Source organism: Pseudonaja textilis, chromosome 8, assembly GCF_049901715.1.
Source record: "Pseudonaja textilis isolate UNSWEBS1 chromosome 8, rPseTex1.2, whole genome shotgun sequence".
Lineage (NCBI taxonomy): Eukaryota > Metazoa > Chordata > Lepidosauria > Squamata > Elapidae > Pseudonaja > Pseudonaja textilis.
This window is the reverse complement of record NC_141997.1, coordinates 5,691,087-5,713,705: the sequence shown is the minus strand read 5'-3', so window position 1 is coordinate 5,713,705 and position 22,619 is coordinate 5,691,087. Positions and strand designations below refer to the sequence as shown.

Genomic DNA, 22,619 nt, shown 5'->3' with positions numbered 1-22,619 from the left:
TTGTTAGGGTCCTAGGTCAGGTAATGATGTACCACTGGCAGACATAGATTTGTGGCTCCCCAAAGAAAGCTCTTTAACCGAGGGTGGTGGGAGATGGACGTTAGACCCTGCCAGGTCACCACCTATACAATAGCCACAAACTGTCCTCTTAAGGTGTTTGGTAAGAGACCCCTGTTGAGTCTGTCTTGAAGAAACTCTAAAACTTGTGCCACTGATGGAGCAAAAGGGTCTACTTTGGATTTTGAACACCATTTATAGAAAATGTTCCATGTGGCATTATAGATGCAGATCGTTGAGGGGTGCCGAGCTGCTTGAATGGTGTTGATCACCCTAATTGAGAGGTTCTCCTTCCTTAGATGTCGCCGCTCAACCTCCAAACAGCTAGGTGTAGACATTGAGGGTCCGGGTGTTGGATCGGTCCCTGGGTGAGAATTCTGTGCGGTGGAATTTTCCATGAGTCTTCTGTGGACAGACCCCTCAGATCCACGAACCCCGGTCTCCTGGGCCAGAATGATGCCACCAAGATCAGTTCTGCTTTCTCTTCCAGAATCTTTTGGACCACTTTGGGTATCAATGGGAGAGGGGGGAAGGAATATAGGATTCCCTGAGGCCACCGGCAATGGAGAGCATTGACATTCTCTGCTCCATGGGAAGGGTATCTCAAAATGAATCTTGGGAGCTGCACGTTCAGGGGAGAAGCGAACGGATCTATAACTGGTAGTCCAAATCTCTGCACTACCGCTTGAAACAGTTCCAGGTGTAGGCGCCACTCTGATTGGTTGACTGTGGCCCTGCTTAAGCAGTCTGCCTGTGTGTTTGTCAGACCTGAGATATGTTCCGCTCTGATGGAACCCAAGTTCCTTTCTGCCCAAAGGCACAGTCTCTCTGCTTCCCACATGAGTTGTTTCGAGTGGGTCCCCCCTTGTCTGTTGATGTGTGCTTTTCTAGTAATGTTGTCTGTAAGAATGAGGATGTGTTTCCTTCGAATGTGTGGAAGGAAACTGCAAAGGGCCAGGTGGACTGCCCTGAGCTCTAACCAATTTATGCTGTTTGACTGCTCTGATGCTGACCAATGCCCTTGAGTCGAGAGGGCCTGGAAATCTGTTCCCCATCTGAACAGACTGGCATCTGTAGTGATGGTGAGTCTGTGGGGCTCTTGCAGTGGACAACCCATTGATGGCTGGAATGGTCCACCAGAGCAGTGAGAGCAGGACTTTCGTTGGAATCAATACTCAGGTCTTGGAGTTACTTCGTCTCACTCTTTGAAATGGAAGCAGGTACCATTGGAGCAACCTAGCGTGGAACTGGGCCCAGGGAATAATGGAAATACAGGAAATCATTTCCCCCAGTAATTTAGTCAGATCAGCTAGAGGAACTCATTTGAGGGATCTGATAAGCCGGGCTAAGTTCTTAATGCTCTCCTGTCTCTCAGGGGTTCTTAATGCTCTCCTGTTTCTCAGGGGATAGAAACACCCTTCCTTCAATTGTGTCTATTATCAAACCCAGGTGAGCTAGGTGTGTGGAGGGAGACAATTGACTCTTTGCCCAATTAATGGAGAAACTGTGATGTTGCAGGGTTCACAATGTAATTTGAGTATCCAATTCTGCCTGCTTGGATAAGGAAGATAATATCAAGATGTCACCAGGTAGCATTGGAGTCTCACAGGAGCAATCCTAAGGTGAGCAGCCAGAACCTTTGTAAAAGTCCTAGGGGAAGATGACAACCCAAAGGGCAGAGCGACATATTCAAAATGTTGGTTGTTGTAGCAGAACCTGAGAAATTTGGTGTGTGAAGGTCTGATTGGTATGTGTAAGTAGGCCTCTGTTAAATCGATGGAAGTTAAAAAGTCACCCTTTCTAATGCTAAGCAGAATGGATTGTAACGTACTCATTTTAAATTTGCAAAAGACAAGAGTGCGGTTAAGTCATTTTAAATCTAGGATTGCCCTCCATCCCACCGAACTCTTAGGGACTACAAAAAGTAGTATATACACACACACATATATATATATACATATACACATACATACATACATACATATATACATATGTATATATATGTTTTCTGAGGTTTTCGTGGGTATTTGTATGAGGATCTTTGGTTATTCGGGTTTTCTCCTGTGTAAAATTGGAAGTATCTAGGTGACGTTTCGATGAAGTTTCATTCATCATCTTCAGGCTTGTGTCTTCGGCTTTGTGCTTCTCGGAGTAATGTGAGCTTGCAGTTGCTTCTTCCTTTTAACTGCTAGTGGGGGTGTGACCTGATTGGGTGGGGGCTTGGCTGTGTTCTGATTGGGTGGGGGTGTGTTCTCATTGGTTGGGGTTTGGCTGTGTTCTGATTGGCTGGGGGTGTTTTTATTTATATATATATATATATATATATATATGTAAATATATGTGTATGTTTGTGTGTGTGTGTGTGTGTGTGTGTGTGTGTATGGCATTCAGCTTTGTTCGGGTATTTTCCCATGTCATTGTAGTTGTGCTTTTAAAGTTGTAGCAACGTTTTGGCAGAATCTCATCTGCCATCATCAGGCTTCTGGTGGCAGATCTGCCATGATGGCAGATGAGATTCTGCCGAAACGTTGCTACAACTTTAAAAGCACAACTACAATGATGTGGGAAAATACCCGAACAAAGCTGAATGCCATACATGTAAGTACCCGCGAAAACTTAAGAATATGAATGAACGAATAAATAAATAAATAAATCTCTCTCTCTCTCTCTCCTGTAAGGGCAGCCAACAACAAAACTTTTTAACTCCCTGAAACCAGAGTAAAGGGAGTTAAATGTCCTTATTTCTCTCTGTAACTGCACAGTGTGCTTAGAGGTGATTAAAGCTTCTCACAGGGTACTGGCGAACCAGTGAATGGCCCCACGATGCAATGTGGAAAAGTGGCAGTGTCCATTAAAAAATGCACCAAAATGGTGTGCAGGCCCCTAAGGAAAATGGCGTTGGGCTTATTTTTTTAGGCGCGAACACAGCAGCAGCCTCTGCTACTCAGCCCGTCTGATAAAAAAGTTACTGTGTGATTGAGCAGTGAGGAGGGGGTAAGAGAGGCTACAACACCCCCACCCCCCTGCATTCTCTGAGGGGAGGAAATCACCACCGGCAAAATGAATTAGAGACAAATAAGCACGCTTCCCTAAAAGCGGCTTGCAGGTTGAATCACAATGGCAAGGCAAAGGCGTTTGGCAAAGAAATGTAAAACAGCGTTCTCTCCAGAGAAGCAACTGCCATGACCAGGGAAATCCCAAAACCCATGAGGCTTCTAAAACCACGGCAATCTGCTTTCTGTTGTTCCAACTGCTTTCTTGCCAATTGCATTCGGAACTTAATAAATAGAAACCTAAATTTGGAAATCTGTTCTGATCAAACTAATTCAAACCTTTAAATCTTGGCTCCGGCCAAGGATAAGCTTCCTATCGCACCAAAGGCTGAGCTAAAACTGGGGGACGCTAGGGCGGGGCAACAGCATCCTAACAGTTAAGCCCGGCCTATCCAAGCAGAGACTAAGCACTTCCCACTCTCTGGATGCTCGGAGCAGCTCAGTGGAGAACAACCCATAAACTGAATCTCCTGAGAAGGGCTTTAATCCGATGACCTATTGGATTGAGGCCGATCAGGTTCACCCACCAACACTGAGGCTGCAGGAGCGAGGTCTTCAGCCAACCTAGAAACTGGATCCCAGATAAAGGAGCCTCATTCTGACAAGAGAGCTTCACTAACCCTGGATCTCCTTTCTGATGAATCAGAAGTTGCAGAGCCTTCTGAGATGCCCTTACTGATTACCTGCAAACTAATAGGGACATTCGGATCAGAAGGATCAGTAGGTCCGGCTGGAGGGTCAGTAGAAGTAAAGGAGGTTCCACCCATTTACCAGGCCAACACTCCTGCCAAGGTGCTGCTTCCCCATGAAGATCCTCAGCTTGACTGTAGCCTTCCAAAGGAATGGGAGAAGCGTCTCTTCTGGAAACATCAGGAGGCCAAGTTCGGATCCCAGGTTTGGAAGAAGGCCCAGGCTCCTCCAAATCCACTTCACTGATGAGTAATGCTGGAGACGGGGGGCGTGCAGACCTAGAGTGAAAAGAGACCTGATGCACCTTGGCTATTTGCTTCTCGATGGCCTGATGGAGCCTGGAAGCATCCTTCTCCTCTGCTCTTGAGGCCTTTTTTATGGGCTGCTCCCCTTTGGTAGAAGCAGCAGGAGCCACCTTTTGAGGCTTGGCCACTTTTGAAGCTCTGGTTTCCCTTGGGGCTTCAGCCACCTGGAGCAGCAAGGCCAAATGTGGACTGGGAGTCCTGTATCAGGAGGAGAGTACTCAAAGGGATTTACGAAACCATCTTCAGGGGAAATCTTCTCTATCCCCACACCACCATTTTCTTCAGCCCAAAAGCACGTCAGTAGAAAGATTTCTCTTCCTACTGGGACTCAAACCCTCCTGGGCTTGTAAGGGCAATAGAGAGAGAACAGGCCCTGCCGGGAAACCAAGGGTCCTGGTCTACTTTGGGACAGGGAAACCAATCTCTCACTGGGAAAATTGAAATTTATAGCACCTAACCTTCGATGTCGTCCACAGTTCCAAAGGCAACTGGTGGTGACCAAAGGCGCAGAAGTGGTGGGAAGAAGACGTCTCCAAGAAATGGATGTCTGAGTCTTCAAAATGGCTGACCGTGTCTTCAAAATGGCCACCGACCACGAGGAGTCTTCAAAATGGCGCCTTCTTCTTCCCCAGGGAGAGGAATGGATCCTCCCTGGCTTCCAATGCTCTGCCAGGCAGAAAAAGGTAAGAAACTCAAATTCACAAGGCAGCTGCAGGATCCAAGCAGCTGCTGCCACACTGCGGGGTAGAACAATCCTCACAGTGAAGACAGCGAGGTTGCCACACACGCTCCTCAAAAAAAAAAGCCTCCTGGTGAGAAAATCACCTCCTCTTCACTGTGGAGCACCGAAAAATGGCCCCTCGGCTTCTCAGCAATGGCGGAAGCCTCCAGTCTCGCTTTCTGGCCACCCAGATGATTTCCGATCTGATCTTTGCCCCAAAGGGCTGGAAACAGCCGCTGCGGCCCCTACAGGCTGCTCTGGATCCCCGGAGCAGTCCTCAGCTATTTGGCACTCCCACTAGTCAGCTGTGCAGCGGAGTGCCAAATTTAAACCGGGAAGGCAAAAAGGAGGCTTTTTGTAGTAAGAAAAATCAAGAAAGGCTGCCTTTGGAAGGAAAGTTCCAAAGGCAGGAGAAGCAATCACACATGTCCTATTCTGTTAAGGACTAAGCATAAACTGGGGAGGAATTTCCCAAAGTGAGCAGAGCTAGGCTAACAAGCCTTTTGCACAGACTCAGTCCTAAACAGAATAAGGAAGATTACCACCCATCCTGACCTGTCGCAGCCTTACAAGGGAAAACCTGAGGTACTGTCGGTGCCGGGGATGGATGGGAATGTGAAGATAAGCCTCTGTCAAATTGATCGATGACAGGAAGTCAACCTCTCTGATGCTGTCCAAGATTGACTGCAGAGAGTACATTTTTAACCTCTTGTATGTCAAATGGACGATTAACCTTTTGAGGTCCCCGAGACCTTTGGAATGAGGAAGACAATCGAGTAGAATCCATGCCCGCATTGATCTTCCGGGACTGACTCGATGGCCTGAATTTCCAGGAGGTGTTGGATCACCTTGTCTATGAGATCTCTCTTGGTAGTGTTCCTGGAGGTGGGGCAACAGACAAAGTGCTTCAGAGGAATGGAGAAAAATTCCAGAGTTAGGCCAAAACTTAGTGTTCAGAACCCACAAGTCTGAAGTAATCTTCTCCCACTGGTGGCCAAGCAAGGTTAGATGCCCGCCAATAGGGGGAGAGCTCTGGCAGTCACTTGAAGTGATGAAAGGGGCGCCCCCCCACCCCCATTAAAGGGCCGCTTGGCCTGAGGTGGTTGTTGTTGCCTGAATCTCTCCCTGAAGGAAGACCTATCCTGACAGTCGGATCTGAGAGGGAAGTTACAATGAAATTGGGAGTGGTCGGTGCCCATGTCTTGTGGACAAGAAGGAAACCGACGACCATAGGGAGAAGCTCTCTTATCCGCCCTTCTCATGATAGCGGACAAGACCTTACACTTGTTTTTGTTTTCAGTAATAAATGGGTTCAAGGCCTCTCCAAAGAGTTGGGACCCCTTGTAAGGCACAGAAGCTAATCTCCATTTTGTCTTTGTGCCCGCCTGCCATTGGCAGAGCCATAAAAGGCGGCAAGAAGCAATGTTAGAGGCGAGGGCCCTAGAGGAGAAATGAGCAGCATGAAGGGAGGAATCCACTGAAAACTCGGCTGCTGCCACCAGCTTGTTAATATCCTGGTATATGCATGTTTTCTCTGGGGGAATCCTCACCTGCAACTCCTTAAGCCAAAGCAAGGAAGTCCTAACAAAAAAAGAGGTGGCAGTGGCTGCCTTAATTGCCCAGGTGTTGGCAAGGTGAGTGGGTGGAAATTTAATTCTGCCTTCCTGTCCTCAGCAATGTTCCCAGAGACAGCTGAAGGAGAATCTAGGAAGACTAATGGATCATCCACCGAAAGCAACTCTAAGGAATTAGACAAAGAGGGAGCCATATTAAAATGCCTCCTGTCATTTCCTCCCATCTTGGGGAAGGTGCCCAGTTGGCACCACTGCTTATGAACCACCTCAGTAAAAAGCCTGGGGCAGGGGATGTCCTCCTGCATAACCACAGGTTCAGAAAATACAGCCTTATCAGATACCAGAGGCACTGAAAGACCTGACATTGTGGGCAGACTAGTCCCAATTTGGGCCGTGGCTCTGGCTTTATGGAGGAGGGACTTAAACAATGCTGGGCGAAACAGCCCAGTAAAGGGGGAGATCTGCTACTAAGTCCAAGTCATCATCAGAGAAGCCCTGTTCCACTTGGTCAAGTTCCTCTATAACAGAAGGTCTACTTCTGAGGGTATGGGTGGGAGAGATGGCCCTATGAATCTGCTCAGCTTCCCTGGGATACATGTAGTGATGTGACATCTGAGCAGGGAGCTCAGATGTAACAGAAGCAGCACGGCTTCCAAGGTGAAAAGTATTGGCTACACCTTGCTCCTGCCTCTCTACAGGGCGGAGCCCAGAAACGGTGGGTGTAAAGGTCATCTCAGGGGTAAAAATCCTCCCCCTAACCTGAGGCTCAACCCCTGTTGCTAGGCAGTTAAAAGGAACTGCTCTGTAGGTTGCAAACTTTCAGTTGGAAAACCAGAAAAAAAATCTCTGTTGCCCTCTGGGGACCAGTTCAAAGGAACTGCAACAGTGGGTTGGGAGGCTGGCTGGGGGTGGGTGGGTGGGGAGCCACAGTTTCAGTTAAGACAGAAGCAGGAATTTCCTATTGAGTCTTTTGAATTCTGGAGATTTGTTTTTCCAGAGCCTTCATTCTCCTGTCTGCATGTTTTTTCCTCAGCTCTTGTTGGCTTCCTAGAGTAGATTGCCTTGGCTCTAATCTTGTCAGCTGCATCTTGACTGGCTAATCTGCCTTTCTTGGATCTGGTCTTTCTGGGAGCAGCTGAAGAATCTTTCTGCCCAGCCATGCTGTTAAGTCATCAGAAACTGATCAGCCATCTTGACAGCTCCCTTAGCCCAGAAAGGAGTAGCTGTTCTGCCTGCAGCCAGTTAAAAGGGCTGCAGAAAAAAATGGCAGTGTTGCCTCCCTTCAAAAACTAGGGCTAAGATGCAGTAGACAAAGTGGTGGCAAGCCAGCACACAAACCCTTATAGCCACGCTTCTCTCAGGGCTCAGTCAAAAAACAACGGAATCACAAAAGGCAAAACAGACTAGAGACCCCAAGGAGGCTTGTCAATCAAGCCAGCAAGCTAAACAAGTGGCTTGCCAGGAACCGCTAAGCCGCGCTGTTACCGCAAAAGTAAAAGTCCATAAAAACAGTTGAGAAGCGGCTTGACTTAAAAGGAAAAAAAGACGGCTGGGCTCAGGGCGCCCCAGGCACGCAGCTGCTGCCCTCTCATGGGAAAACTATTCCCTTTGGCATTATGCGAGGCTGGCAGCAAGCGGTGACTGTAGGCAAATAACAACGAAGGCCAGAAAGCAGAGAACAAAAAGGAAAAAGAAATTTTTTTGCCTCCGTAGCACTTTAAAATGCTACTAAGCTAACCTGAACTACAAGAAGTCAGCTTTAACTACAAACTCTTTCTATCCAGAGAACTATGAGCCAATCTTTTGCCACAACCTTCTAGGGCAAGACTGGGGAGAGTGACGCTTGATGAAGGGTGTGCAAAAGCAGTTGGACTCAGTCTCCAGGCAGAAAGGCATGTGTCAACCCATCCATGGATTCTCCAATTTTAAAGTTCATTTGGAAATGAGATTGTTAGCCCATGGAAACTGATAGTGAATTTTATGCTTTGTTTTAAATATTATGATTATTTATAAACATTTATACTCCTGAATGCTGGGATAGGATGAGGTTGGAGTTTGTCTATAATGGTGATGGTTGCATCAAGAGATTGGCTGTGGCATCAGGTTTTTATTTTCATTGTTTTCATATGTTTGTGTTCTGACCTAGGCTTCCCAAGATCATGAAGCAGACTCCTCATCCCGATAAAACCCCTTTTATTTAGGTTAAAGGGAATTCCTCTCCGGCAAAGTCCCAGCAAACAGTCTTTCATGAGTTTCACAACTACAAACCTTTATCAGGCTTGGAGAGTTGCCAGGCCGATAACTTCCAAATGCCACGTTGTAGCAGCAATTACTTGGCAAGAAGTCTTCACAGATCTTCACCCTAATGAATTGAACTGATTGTCTTCTGCAAACACCACTCCCCTTTTGCTCCCCTTTATTCCCTATGGGAGGGACCATTCACTGTCCATCTGAGCCTTTACTCCCAAGTCAACCCTTGTTCCTTAACTGTTCCCTTCTTCTGACAGTTCTGTGCATGTGCACACTGGGAACAGGCTCTGGCTGTTCTTCTGCCTCACTGATCTCCAACTCTGAAGGCAACTGATAACTGTCAGACAGCCCTGGCTCCATCTCTCCCTCTGATGCAGAGCACTCGTTAGAGCCTTCCCCAGACTCCAGGACTGGCCCATGTTCCTCCCCAACTATCCGAGTCTGCCACCAGCTCTGCTGGCCGCTTGTGGGCCACAACAGTTTGCTTTTATACTGCTCAATTGTAAACTGAATTGTGTTTCTTAGGATGAGTGAGCCATAGGAACTTTAAATAAATAAAACAGCCTCTGCATTATAATTAAGATAGCAGAATTCTGCATAAAGATCTTTAAAAGAATATATGATTCAGTGAAGAAAGAATCTAACCTTTAAAATACGTTTCATTATAAATAAATCATGTTCCAGAATTGTTGAGTTTAACAACATTGCCATAAATATACAGTAAAGAAATGATCTGATCCCCTATTACATTTCAAATAATTTTTAGAAAGTGAGTTATCCACAATCAATACAGGAACAATATATCAAATATAAAAAACCTTGTTCTATTATGATTTTTATGGCAAATGTAATAATGGTCTTTCATTGATGTTCACATTTTTGCATATCAATTGTTCTATTTAAATCTAAATAATTTAAACAATTGCATATCATTCAGTTTCTAAGTCATAGTTTACAAGCAAGTTATAAATAAGTCTCAGCTATTGTTTTGTATTGGAAGTTTTTAAAATTTCATCAGGTCTACCTTGCTTTTTGAAATTCTTTTGAATGATGCCTCTTATCTGGAGATACTATTGTAAAGGCATTTCTGACCATTTTGAAGAAAGAATTTCAAAATATTTCAACTTTATGTATGGTTCTCGAGCTGCACAGTGGCAGAGAAAAAGGCAATTCAGAGGGTGATTAAGATGGCCCAAAACATCATTGGCTGCTCACTCCCCTCTTGGAAGAACGGTATAGGAATAGATGTAAGAGGAAGATATTTAATATATTGAATGACTCCTCTCATCCGGGACATCAGCTCTTTGAACTATTACCATCGAGAAGGAGATTCAGGGTATTAAGAACAAGGACGACTAGATTTAAGAACAGTTTTTATCCAAGTGCAGTTTTGAGTTTGAATGCAGGGTCATAAGATTTTGTGGAATTTAATGGCTGAGAGTAATGGGGTATTTACATTTTTAAATTGTATAGAGATTATTGTATGGTCTGTTGTGTTTAATTTTATTTTTCTTTCAATAGTGTTGTCCAGTTTTACTTGTGGAAGAGCACCTCATTTCGTTGCACCCGCTTGCGAGTGTAATGACAAATAAAAACAAATAAAATAAATAAATAAAATAAAAATTTATTTTGTCAAAAATTAAGTCTTACAGTTTGTACAAATTATCATCTCTCTAAAAGTACTCTTCAACTTACAAACATTACTTTAGTGATTGTTTGAAGTTACAATGGCACTGAAAAAAATGATTTGCAACCAGTCCTGATCAAAATTTGGTACTTGGCAATCAACATGTATTTACAATAGTTGCAGTGTCCTGAGGTCATATGATCACCATTTGTGACCTTCCCCGTCAGCTTCCAACAAGCAAAGTCAACGAGAGAAGCCAGATTCACTTAATAACCACAATTCACTTAACAACGGTGGCAAAAAGGTTGTAAAATTGGGTGTGACTAACTTAATACCTTGCTTAGCAATGGCAATTCCTGTTCCTATTGGGGTTATAAATAGAGGATAAACGATACTGGTCACTTTTTGTACATTCACCTTTATGAAAATAATTATTTAATATTGAAGAAAGAAATGATAAGTCTGGGCTAATTCCTCTTCTGCATGCTTTTAATATGTTGCTTATAACAATCTCTTATAAAAATATACAATATCCTTGGTAGAGGGATTCAGTATGCAAAAACTGCAAAATATTGTTCCTTTGATAGAAGCAATGTAGATATAAAATGATTTTATCTAGCTAATAATCCTTGTTACAGAACTTGATTATACAATTTGACATTGATACTGCCAATCTGCCCCGACATTCCAGGTTTTAGACTTAATTGTGTCTTTTGACTAAAGTTAGTTATTTGCTTCTGCCATCCATTTAATACTTTGCTTGTAATTCTTAATGGAATCATTTGTAATAGGATGTTATGCTTTGCTAAATATTCATTTTTACTCTTGCTATTCTTTTTAGCTAGAACAGTTTTCTCCATCTCAAAATGCTTGCCATTATATTTTTCCATATCTGTCCCTGCAATAGAAATAGTCTTATCTTACATATCTCAATAGGTGACAGTAATTTTATGATCTTGGTTGGAAGCTCAGAAAGATAAGCTTGACTTATACTTTAAACAAGTACTATCAGTGAATTCAAGAGTTGCCGTTAGATTGTGAAGTTGAAAAAATAATGCAGAAAGCAATAGCAAACCACTTCCATGGTGTTCCTGAAAAAAAAATGTAGGAGCTGAATCAACTAGGATTGCCTTTTACTTTCTATATTTCTGTAGATTGATGATATGCAGTAATGCATATAATCCTGCCATAAAGTTATTACATAAATGTTTTATAGGTTATGTTTTCATGGACTACATTGTTCACTAAATTCATAGAATGTACTAAGTCTCACAACATCTATTAATAATAGATTTGCTAATCTTAAAATTGCTGTTTTTCCTGTAACAGACTAATATAACTACTTTCCTAGAAATGCATTTTGGAAGCATAAGAGTTTTATAAACTGTCTAAAACAATGTTTATATCTTTGATTTACTAAGTTTAGAATTCTTTAATAAGTTTAGAAGTTTGAATTTCTTACACTGTTCATGAAATTATAGAATTCATAACAATATAATGCTTCCATGTTATTTTTTAAGTAGAGGAATTGTTTTAAAACCCTTACCTTTGCCACAAATTTCAATAGGAATATATTTATAATAATTAACATAGGAAACAGTTCAAATAGCTTTCCCCATGTTATTAACAAAATAACAAGATACTTAGATGGTAATAATAAGTTTTCATGTATTATCTATAATATGCTATGAGCCCCTAATGGTTTTTAAAATGTATTAAAATTGATTTTAATATTTAAAAATGCCCTAAAGCAAGTTACTTGCTAAGTTCATTGTTTATTTTTGAGTGAGAAAACATTAACTATTTCCTATTTATAGAAAGCTGTTCTGAGTTTTGCTTTCTCAGTTAGCTGCTATCTAGAATAGGAAAAGTTTTTCCACAATGGAGAAAATGATATCTTTCAGATTAACAGAGTTGGAAAGGACCTTGTAGGTCATCCAGTCAAACACTCTGCCCAAGCAGGAGACCTACACCTTTTCTGACAGATGGCAGTCCAGTCTCTTCTTGAAAGCTTCCAGTGATGAAGCTCCCACAACTTCTGAAGGCAAATGGTTCCATTGTTTGATTGCTCTCACTGTGAGAAAATTTCTCCTTATTTCCAGGTTGAAACTCTCCTTGTTCAGTTTCCATCCATTATTCCTTGCCTGGCCTTCAGGTGCTTTGAAAAATAGCTTGACTCCCTCCTCTCTGTGGCAGTCCCACAAGTATTGGAACACTGCTACCATGTCTCCCTGGTCCTTCTCTTCACTTGATTAGTCATGCCTAGTTTCTGCAACCGTTCATTGTAAGTTTTAGCTTCCAATCCCCTAACCATCTTGGTTGCTCTTCTCTGCACCCTTTTTAGAATCTCAACGTCTTTTTTACAGTGTGGTGACCAAAACTGGATGCAATATTCTAGATGTGGTCTTACTAAGGCTTTATAAAGTGGCATTAGTACCCCCCTTATATTTGTTTTTTGTAATTTCTGTTATTATAGAGAGCACAGTTACTGGGCCATTAATCTTAATTACATTTACTTTCAAAGAAGTAAGCTTAGCACTGTTTCCTTACTTTTAGAGATGATCTACTCATCCCAGACATATAAATCAGGAAAAACTACCAGTATGTTCATCTTCCAAATCTCATTATCTCCTAAAACGATCACTTCCTTTCATGCAAATTCTTAATACATTTTTATGGAAGCTCACACAAAGCTAATAGAACAAAGAACCGAACAAACTCTTATCCTTTCTACTTTTTAGAAAATGCTGTTTCCTTTAATAGAAAATGTATATGCAAAATTATGCCAATAAAAATGAATGAAATCTACTTTTAAGACATGTCAGGCAGTGAGGAAAGGATGCTATATTCTATACACAACTGGCTTTTTTATATGTACTGCTTCAATACGTAAATTACTGAGGAAATGCAGATTTTCTCCTAAGATAACTCTCCCAGCTCAAATGTGCTGAACTACCTGAAAGTGACATATATAGTTTCAGATGATTTATATATACAGTTTAGCTGCATCTCTGGAAAAAAGAGAGTGAACAGTGATATTCTTTCCCGATGTTCTCTGAGTAGGCTTTTTAAAAATTAATGTGAAAATCTGTGTCTAAGCAAATTTGTTTTAATAAGTAAAAATGCAAATTAATAGACAAGGATTAAGTTTTGTGGCAAATCTAACAAAGGCTAGAGGAAAAGCCTACTGTAGAGCTAGATGGACTTTTTGTTGAAAAAAGCCTGGTTGCAGAAACACAGTACAATCCCAGATTCTCTCTCTGAATGCAGCAAGCACAATAATTGCTTTGTAATCCACATTCTTGTAATAAAGAAAGCAAACATAGAGTTAACACATATCAGCTCCTTTTTATATTTCTATTCAGACTACAAAGCAGGATTAGTCTATAATCTCATAATGCAATGAGCTCAAGAATGGCATAAAAGAAAAAAGAAATATCCTTTGTCTTTTACTTACCAGTTGAGGCTGAGGACATGTGTGCTCTATCTCCTCCATGATTTCTGAAAGAAGCTCATTAGAAAAGGATTTTGGGATACCTGTTTCTGACTCAGCATTAGTTGCAAGCACTGGCATGGCCAGTGAATGCTTCTTGTGATGATGTACTTTCTGCTATTCTCTTCTCAGCCAGATAATGTTTTCTCATGTAATTCTTTCTCTCCCTCACCTTCTCCCCTTCTCTTCTTTTCATTCCTTTGAGAAATTAAAGGTTTTTCTTTCAAGAAGAAGCCAAGAGGCAAGGCCTCAGTTTATCTCTATAACAACCAGCTAGCAGCAGTTGGTACATGATACAGTATTCTAATTTGCATGACACATTCTGGTTGGTTACTGTCATCATAGTACCACTTTGACTGAAGTACCGGCAGCTGATATATGCAGGGAGGCAGGTTGATATGAATGCCTTCCCTTTATTTAGTGCTTTCCTACTTAAGTGACTTTACACATTTGATAATATTCTTCACATTTATTATACACTTATTTAATTTTGCATTTTTCTTCCTATTCTTTTAAATAAAGAGACACATACTGGGATTTTTGATGACTGAATTACTCTAAGTTTTAAATTCTATTTCTGTATTTAAAAATAAATGTATAATTTAGGAAAAGAGTGTGAAGTCATAAACTGAGAAGAAATATAGAGAAAAATATTGAGCTAATTTAGCCCTCGATTTAACAATGCTGAGTGAGTTGAGAACTCATAAATTCATCTCAAACTTGTCAAAATAATATATACTTTCCACACTATTATTTCAACCTTGCATTCCAGTTCTTACACAACTGTATTCTGGTGCTGAAGGGACAGCTCCTCTTAGTAATAACTGCCTATGTAGGTCAATGATCAAATAATGCTGACTTAAGTAGAGATAAACATAATTGGTATAATTTTAAGTGAATATTTTTTTGAAAGGGAATATAAAACTAATTCAAATTAATATGAAGTTTAAAAAAGAAAATAAAAAGAAAGAAAAAATTAAAGCGAAAACTAAAAGTGGAACAAAGGTGGAAAAAGTAAAAATAGAAAAATAGAAAGAAAAACATACAAAGAAGTAGTTTCCTATCTTCTTTAAAGCTATAAATACCAATATAAAGTTATAAATACCAATATAAATGTATATCCTACTTTATGAGTCATACAGAGCTCTTGTTTTTATAATTTATCTCAGTGTTTGTCAACCTTGACAACTTTAAGATATGCGGGCTTCAACACTCTGAATTTCCCATCCAGCATGCTGGCTGGAGAATTCTGGGAATTGTCATCTAACACATTTTAAAGCTGTCAAGGTTGAGAAATACTGATCTATCTTGTCTAATAACCAAAACCATATATCATAAGTTCATTTTTTCTGTTTCATACAAAAAGTCTATATTATGTTTCCAATTAGCAATAAACATATTGTCTTTTCTCTGATCAAAGGTTAGCTATCTCAGCCAGTTCCATCATCTTCACTAATTGTGGGTAATGCAAAATCTTTCTATTTTTGTGCAACTTGCTGCAGTTATCATATCACAAAGTTTCATGACTTGTTCCAATTGTTTGTTCATCAATCCCAAAAGAAAAACATTTAATCTTAATTGTTTATTAATCTTTAAAATCCTCTGAAACAGCATACAGGTGAAACTCAAAAAATTAGAATATCGTGCAAAAGTTCATTTATTTCAGTAATGCAACTTAAAAGGTGAACCTAGTATATGAGATAGACTCATTACATACAAAGCAAGATAGTTCAAGCTGTGATTTGTCATAATTGTGATGATTATGGTTTATAGCTCATGAAAAACCCAAATCCACAATCTTAGAAAATTAGAACATTACATGCAATCAATAAAACAACGATTGTACATAGAACAATATCGGACTTCTGAAAAGTATAAGCAGGCATATGTACTCAGTACTTGGTTTGGGCCCCTTTTGCAGCAATTACTGCCTCAATGCGGCGGGGCATGGAAGCTATCAGCCTGTGGCACTGCTGAGGTATTATGGAAGACCAGGATGCTTCAATAGAGGCCTTCAGCTCTTCTGCATTGTTCGGTGTCATGTCTCTCATCTTTCTCTTGGCAATGCCCCATAGATTCTGTATGGGGGTCAGGTCAGGCGAGTTTGCTGGCCAATCAAGCACAGTAATCCCACGGTCATTGAACCAGGTTTTGGTGCTTTTGGCAGTGTGGGCAGGTGCCAGGTCCTGCTGGAAAATGAAGTCAGCATCCCCATAAAGCTCATCTGCAGAAGGAAGCATGAAGTGCTCCAAAATCTCCTGGTAGATGGCTGCATTGACCCTGGACTTAATGAAGCACAGTGGACCAACACCAGCAGGTGACATGGCTCCCCAAATCAACACAGACTGTGGAAACTTCACATTGGACTTCAAGCATCTTGTAGTGTGTGCCTCTCCATTCTTCCTCCAGACTCTGGGTCCTTGGTTTCCAAAGGAGATGCAAAAGTTGCTCTCATCAGAAAAGAGGACTTTGGACCACTGAGCAACAGACCAGCTCCGTTTTTCTTTAGCCCAGGTAAGATGCTTCTGACGTTGTTTGTTGTTCAGGAGTGGCTTGACAAGAGGAATATGACATTTGAAGCCCATGTCCAGGATCTGTCTGTGTGTGGTGGCTCTTGATGCCTCAATCCACTCCTTGTGAAAGTCCCCAACACTTTTGAATGGCCTTTTCCTGACAATCCTCTCCAGGCTGCGGTCATCCCTGCTGCTTGTGCACCTTTTTCTTCCACACTTTTTCCCTCCACATAACTTTCTATTAATGTGCTTTAATACAGCACTTTGGGAACATCCAACTTCGTTTGCAATTACCTTTTGAGGCTTTCCCTCCTTATGGAGGGTGTCAATGATGGTTTTCTGCACAACTGTCAGGTCAGTGGTCTTTCCCATGATTGTGATTCCTACTGAACCAGACTGAGAGACCATTTAAAGGCTCAGGAACCCTTTGCAGGTGTTATGGCTTAATTAGCTGATTAGAGTGGGACACTTTGAGCCTAGAATATTGAACCTTTTCACAATATTCTAATTTTCTGAGATTGTGGATTTGGGGTTTTCATGAGCTGTAAGCCATAATCATCTCAATTATGCCACACCACAGTTTGAACTATCTTGCTTTGCATGTAATGAGTCCATCTCATATATTAGTTTCACCTTTTAAGTTGCATTACTGAAATAAATGAACTTTTGCATGATATTCTAATTTTTTGAGTTTCACCTATATATATTTGAATCCAGAATTTTCTAGCTATTTAACAGGTAAATCAAACAAAAGTTGCTGTTCATATTTCTAACATAAATTTGAGGTACTTTAATACATTCTAGACAATTTATCTGGTGACATATACAATCAATAATTTTATTTAAACATCTCTTTAATATTATAATATAGTTTGTATTTCAATCCTTCCAGAGACATATTTTCCCTTTGATCCAACCGTATAACAAATTTTAGACATTTTAGCAAACATTTTTTCACATGTTCTTCTTCTGTTTCAAATTAAAATAAAAGTTTATATGTTTTAGCAATTACATGTTCAATTACAATTCTATTTCAAGACCAGTCTTACAATGTTCAAAATCATAAATTCATTTGTCTACTTTAAATCCTTCTAATAATTGTAAATAAGAGACCATTGACAGCTATAGCCCTTAGTCACAAAGCTAATTTCTGGCACAATCTGAGTTTGCATCTCTTCTATATACGCAATACAGCATGCCTTAACTTTATTGTATCACAAATACTCAAATTTCAGGTTATGTTGTACTAAAACCAGAAACTTTCTATGTCTCGGCAACACCCACTCTTCCATCAAAACCAAATAGCAAGCTGCAAAATACAATTTCAAACCAGGTAATCTCAATCCTCTTCTTTTCTTTATATCTTGTAACACCTTGTATTTAATTCACATTTTCCCCCTGACACAGATAGATATGTCCCTCTGACACTGTTTAAATAGTCCATCAGTTGTTAACACTATTGTCTAAAACAAAAATATCATTCTAGGCAAGACATTCATTTTTATCACAGAATTTCTCTCTAGCAATGACACTTGTCATTTCTCACATCTTAACATGTCTTTTTAAAATTCATTTCATGTTTTAACATAATTATAACACACGATTCTGTCAGGTCCCCATAGATCCCTATCAGGACACTGCCATTCTGGCGGGGGTGGGGGTGGGGGGACAGGATGCTCCTTTACAACCTTTTTCTATTTCTGTCACTTTGATATACCTTCTTGGGAAAGGGAGGGGAGGGATAAGCCTAGGGCCATCTGTTTTGTCTCAGCTCCAAAGGAATGAGCAAAATGGCACCTGAGAACAACTTATCACCTTGTCAGCTCAAGTTCTCACAACAACTTCGCACCTGTGGATTGGCTTGCCTCAGACTGGACCTAGAGGAGGGGTTTCTGCAACATTTAATGGCTCTGAGTGTGGAATTTCAGATCCTGCCTTACTCTTCTTGCTATCACTATCTCCCAATAAAAATTTCCTTTTGAAATGTTATTTGTTTCAAGAGTTCTGCTTTCTTGAGGAGAGAGGAGAGGCAAGTCTCTACACAATTCATATTTGTCATAGTGTTACTCAGATATTATACCTTCTTTTCAACCTTAAAACCCATTTTATTCTTCAATAATTTGATCTTCTATTTTCACATTTTTGTTCGCATGATCTTCTATTTATTAATTTTAAAACTGATAATGCACAAACTTATTTACATTTGTCTATTAATATTTCAATTCCTTTAAAGAGCTTCCAGAACCAACACCAAATCATCTGCAAAATGCCAACTTATGTTTCTCTTTTAATCTTTATTCCCACAAACTCTTGTTTTATATCTCTATTCAATATTTCAAGAACCAAAATAAAAAAGAAAGGAAAAAGGAGACTGCCTTAGTCCTTTTTGTATCTCACAGGATTTCATTAGATCTCCATTAACAATTATTTATATTTTCTGTGAAGTGTAAATCAATCTTATCCATTTTATAAAGTTCTACCCAAAGTTTATATCTTACAAAATCTTGAACAAGAAAGCTGAGTTCAAACTGCCAAAGGCCTTTTCTGAATCTAAAAGACCAATGTGGCATATTTTTCATTATGTGCTCCAAATATTCCAGTGTCCAATACATTTGTTAACATTGTCTTTTAACTGTCTTTTAGATAAAAACCCACATTGTTCCTCATGAATAAATTATTGCAAAATTATTTTCAATCTATCAACTAGAATCATTTTGAATTTGTATTATTCAATAATGAAGCTGCCCTATAGTTTCTTGTTAAAGTTAAATCTTGTATCTTTTTGTATATTAATGCTATATTGGCCTCTTTCCAATTCTCTTGCAACTGTCCTCCCTCTAAAATAGAATTCAGAATGGTTTATAAGTGTTGTAAAAATTCATTCTCAAAACATTTATAATAAAAACCTGATAATCAGTCTGATCCCAGAACTTTCCTAGTTCAAACACCTTTATACCTTTAGAAATTTCCTCTATAATTCCCGGTAAATTTTGTTTATTTAGCTATTCATCTATTTTCTTTCGAGACTTGTCAATTCTCTTATCCAAAGGAAATAAAGTTGATAAAATGCTTTTTGTATGTCCACATTGTCCATTAATACACTATCTCCCTCTTGTAATTTCAATACATTTTTTCTTTTTCTTTTCATAACTGATTTGTTATTTCCCTCACTTATTTGAAAACTCATTTGTTTCTTTATATAATCATTTTTATTTTCATTTGTCTTACTATTAATATAGGTAACTGTCATTGTTAAAGTTTAATTTGTTGAGAAATACATCTCTCTGGAAATTTGTTTAATTCTTTTTTTTCTCTTTATTGCATCCAAAATAGCTTTTTATTCTTGATCATTCCAACATATCATTTAAGTGTCCATCCAACAGAACTAGATTTCTTTTTATGCATCAAACCCACAGGATTATGATTTGAAAAAGGCTTTATTTTTTATGTCTATCTCTTACTTTATGAACCTTGGTAGCCATTTTTTTTGAAATCACATCATCTATTCTTAAAAAGGATATGTCTTTCAGAAAAATATGTATACTTTCTTGAATTGCCATTGTTCTGTCTCCATATATCAACCCCTAAATTGTCCATCAAATTAAAAAAAAACTAGTAATTTGCTTTATGTAGTGTTAATATTTTTCTCCGAAGTTCTGTCCAATGGAGAGAGAGAGAGAGAGCACTCCATTCCAATGCCTATCCAACACTAATTTTCATAATGAAAGCCTATTAAACTCTCCATAATAAAATTATTTATAAAATAATACTTGTCCTCATTTGGGTCATACAGCTGGCGTCGCTACGGTATGGTTTGCAATCAAGCTCCAAGACTGCAGCCGATATCTCAGCCCCTGGTCGGTCCAAACAGACCTAAACCGTCCCGTAGAGACGGTGATAGTGAAGGGCACATCCTGTGGATCCCAGGGACATCGCAAAGTCCCTGGTTGATCCAGGAGAAGCCCTTTTGCCAGCAGCTGAGAGGCAGCCTTTAAGCTGCTGAAGTTGGGACAGCTCCGGAACAGAAGAGACTGAAAGAGAAAGTGTGTCGGCTTGGATGAGAACTTTTTTTTTTACTATTATTTTGAGACTTAAAGGACACCCTAAGAAAAAGGGAAATCTGTAAAAAATTTGACAGAACTGAGTAAGCGGCGGTTTTTAAATGGAAATGTCAAAGTGAGGGTTGGCTTTTTACTTTTTTACTTATTTTTTCTACTGGACTTCTATCGCAATTTACCTTTGTTAACTGGACTGGTTTTTTTCATATATATATTTATTCTTCCTTCTCTTTTTTGATTTTTTAATTTTTTAGATTAAAGGCTACCTTTAGTAATATATATATATATATATATGTATATGTATATTCTTTCCTTTTTTAAACTTCTATTATGTTCTATCTGGGAAAGGAGGGGGGGTAGTGAGAACAAAGAAACTTTGTAACACTGCCAACTAGAGGCTTGAAAATATTTTACTTGAAGTTGAGAGAACTGTGAAAGATTCCTCTTTCAAGGACATTGCAACTTGATAAGATAGAGGGAAGAACATGAGAGTGTTATTACAGGTGTTCTTCTGAACTTCTATCAACAATTGAAGTTTGGCTTTGAAGCTTGTGGAGAAGAGACTTTTAATAAGAGCCTTGGATAATTAAACAAAGTGCAGTGTGTTCTTTTTTTTTATTTTATTTTTAGCTGTGCCCCCCCTCCTTACCAGTTTTACTGTACTCTTTTCCTTTTTTTTTCCTCCTTAAAAGAAAAAAAATCTTTATTTTTGGAATATTTTTATTTTTGCCTTCTGTTTTAAAGGGAAAGCCTCAGAATCTCTCCTTTTTCGTTTTCTATTGGGATTTTCTTTTTTGTCATTTATATTTTTGGTTCATCTTTATGGTTTTTCTTTGTTTTTTTATTTTTCACTTTTGAGACCTCTCAATTGGATTAAGGTGTGAAGAACCTGAAGAAATTTTCTCTCTCATTTTTTTTTATTACTATTGGGCTTTTTTCTTTTTCTTATTTTCATTTTTTACCTTGGATTACAACTGACCATTTTATAATTGGATTAAGCTCTTGAAGAACCTGAAGAATTTTTCTTTCCTTTTGTTGGGCTTTTTATCTTTTACCACCTCTACCCCCCATTTTGGATTATAATTGGCTACTTGAATTTGAACATTTTGACGTTCATACCTTCTGGTGCCTCAACTTCCACTTCCACTGCCCCACCATCTGGAGGTCAATGCTTAATTCAGACAATGTTAAAGCAAGATAAAGAACAAGAAAAAGTGACTCTACAGATGATTATGTAAGGAATCCAAGACATTAATTTGTCCATTAAAGACATTAAAACAAAATCAGATACCATTGAAAAGAGAATAGAGAATATTGAACAAAGAACAGAGAATATTGAACAAAGAACAGGCAAGACTGATGAAAAAATTGAAAATATTCAACAAATGATGGTGAAATATGATGAGAGATTCCAAAAAATTGTAGAAGAAGATAAACAAAGAGAGGAGAAGATTGGAAATATTGACAGCAGACTAACAGTGGTTGAACAAGATAAAAGTGGGATGCTGAAGTGGGAGATGGACAGGTCAGCATTCTATCTTAGATTTCAAACTATAGAGGAAGAAAAAGGTCAAAACCTAACTGCGATAATGATAGAAATTCTGGCTGAAGCCTTGGAAATAACAGAGGAAAAGATGATGGATGGAGTAGATGAGGTATACCGAGTCTTTACAAGATATGCAATGAGAAACAACCTACCCAGAGAAGTTCACATCAGATTTACCAAAAAAATCCATTAAAACACAAATATTACAAGTTGCAAGAGAGAAGATGTTGAAATATAAAGGCAAGGAGATTGTGGTTTTAAAACAAATACCTAGAAGAGTGAGAGAGATGAGAAGAGAATATCGATTCCTGACTAAAATGTTACTGAAAATGGAGGTGAATTACAGATGGTTGATTCCAGAAGGACTAATGTTTACATGGCAAGAACAGAGACATAGAATTGATTCAATTGAGAAAGCAGAACTTTTCTTCGCAGAATTTTTTGGAAGGAGAGAGGAAGAGGCAGAAAAAGAGGTCTCACTAATTGAATTCCAAGAGGACCAAATGGGGACTGAAAAAGAGAAAGGCGCAGTAGGTGGACAGGTGGAGATCAAAGAACAACGTGAACCAAGATCTACGAGAGCTGCCAGACCTAACTACAAGATATAACCATGGAAGAGAAAAAACTGATTACAATGAATATAAATGCACTTAATTCAGCTGTTTAAAGAAGGAAAAAATTTCACAAATTAGAGAAATTAAAATTTGATATAATTTGCTTACAAGAAATACA

General features: G+C 39.3%; 1 protein-coding gene across 1 annotated transcript in view; it reads right to left on the bottom strand.

The window, feature by feature from the left end:
- The window catches only part of PCYT1B (phosphate cytidylyltransferase 1B, choline), a 94,153-nt gene extending 80,205 nt beyond the window's left edge, over nucleotides 1–13,948 (bottom strand). The window contains exon 1 of the mRNA XM_026721313.2: nucleotides 13,735–13,948. Within this exon, the coding sequence (XP_026577098.1) occupies nucleotides 13,735–13,851 (117 nt within the window). The 5' untranslated portion in view covers nucleotides 13,852–13,948. The remainder of the gene's footprint in view (nucleotides 1–13,734) is intronic.
- Nucleotides 13,949–22,619: the final 8,671 nt, after the last annotated feature.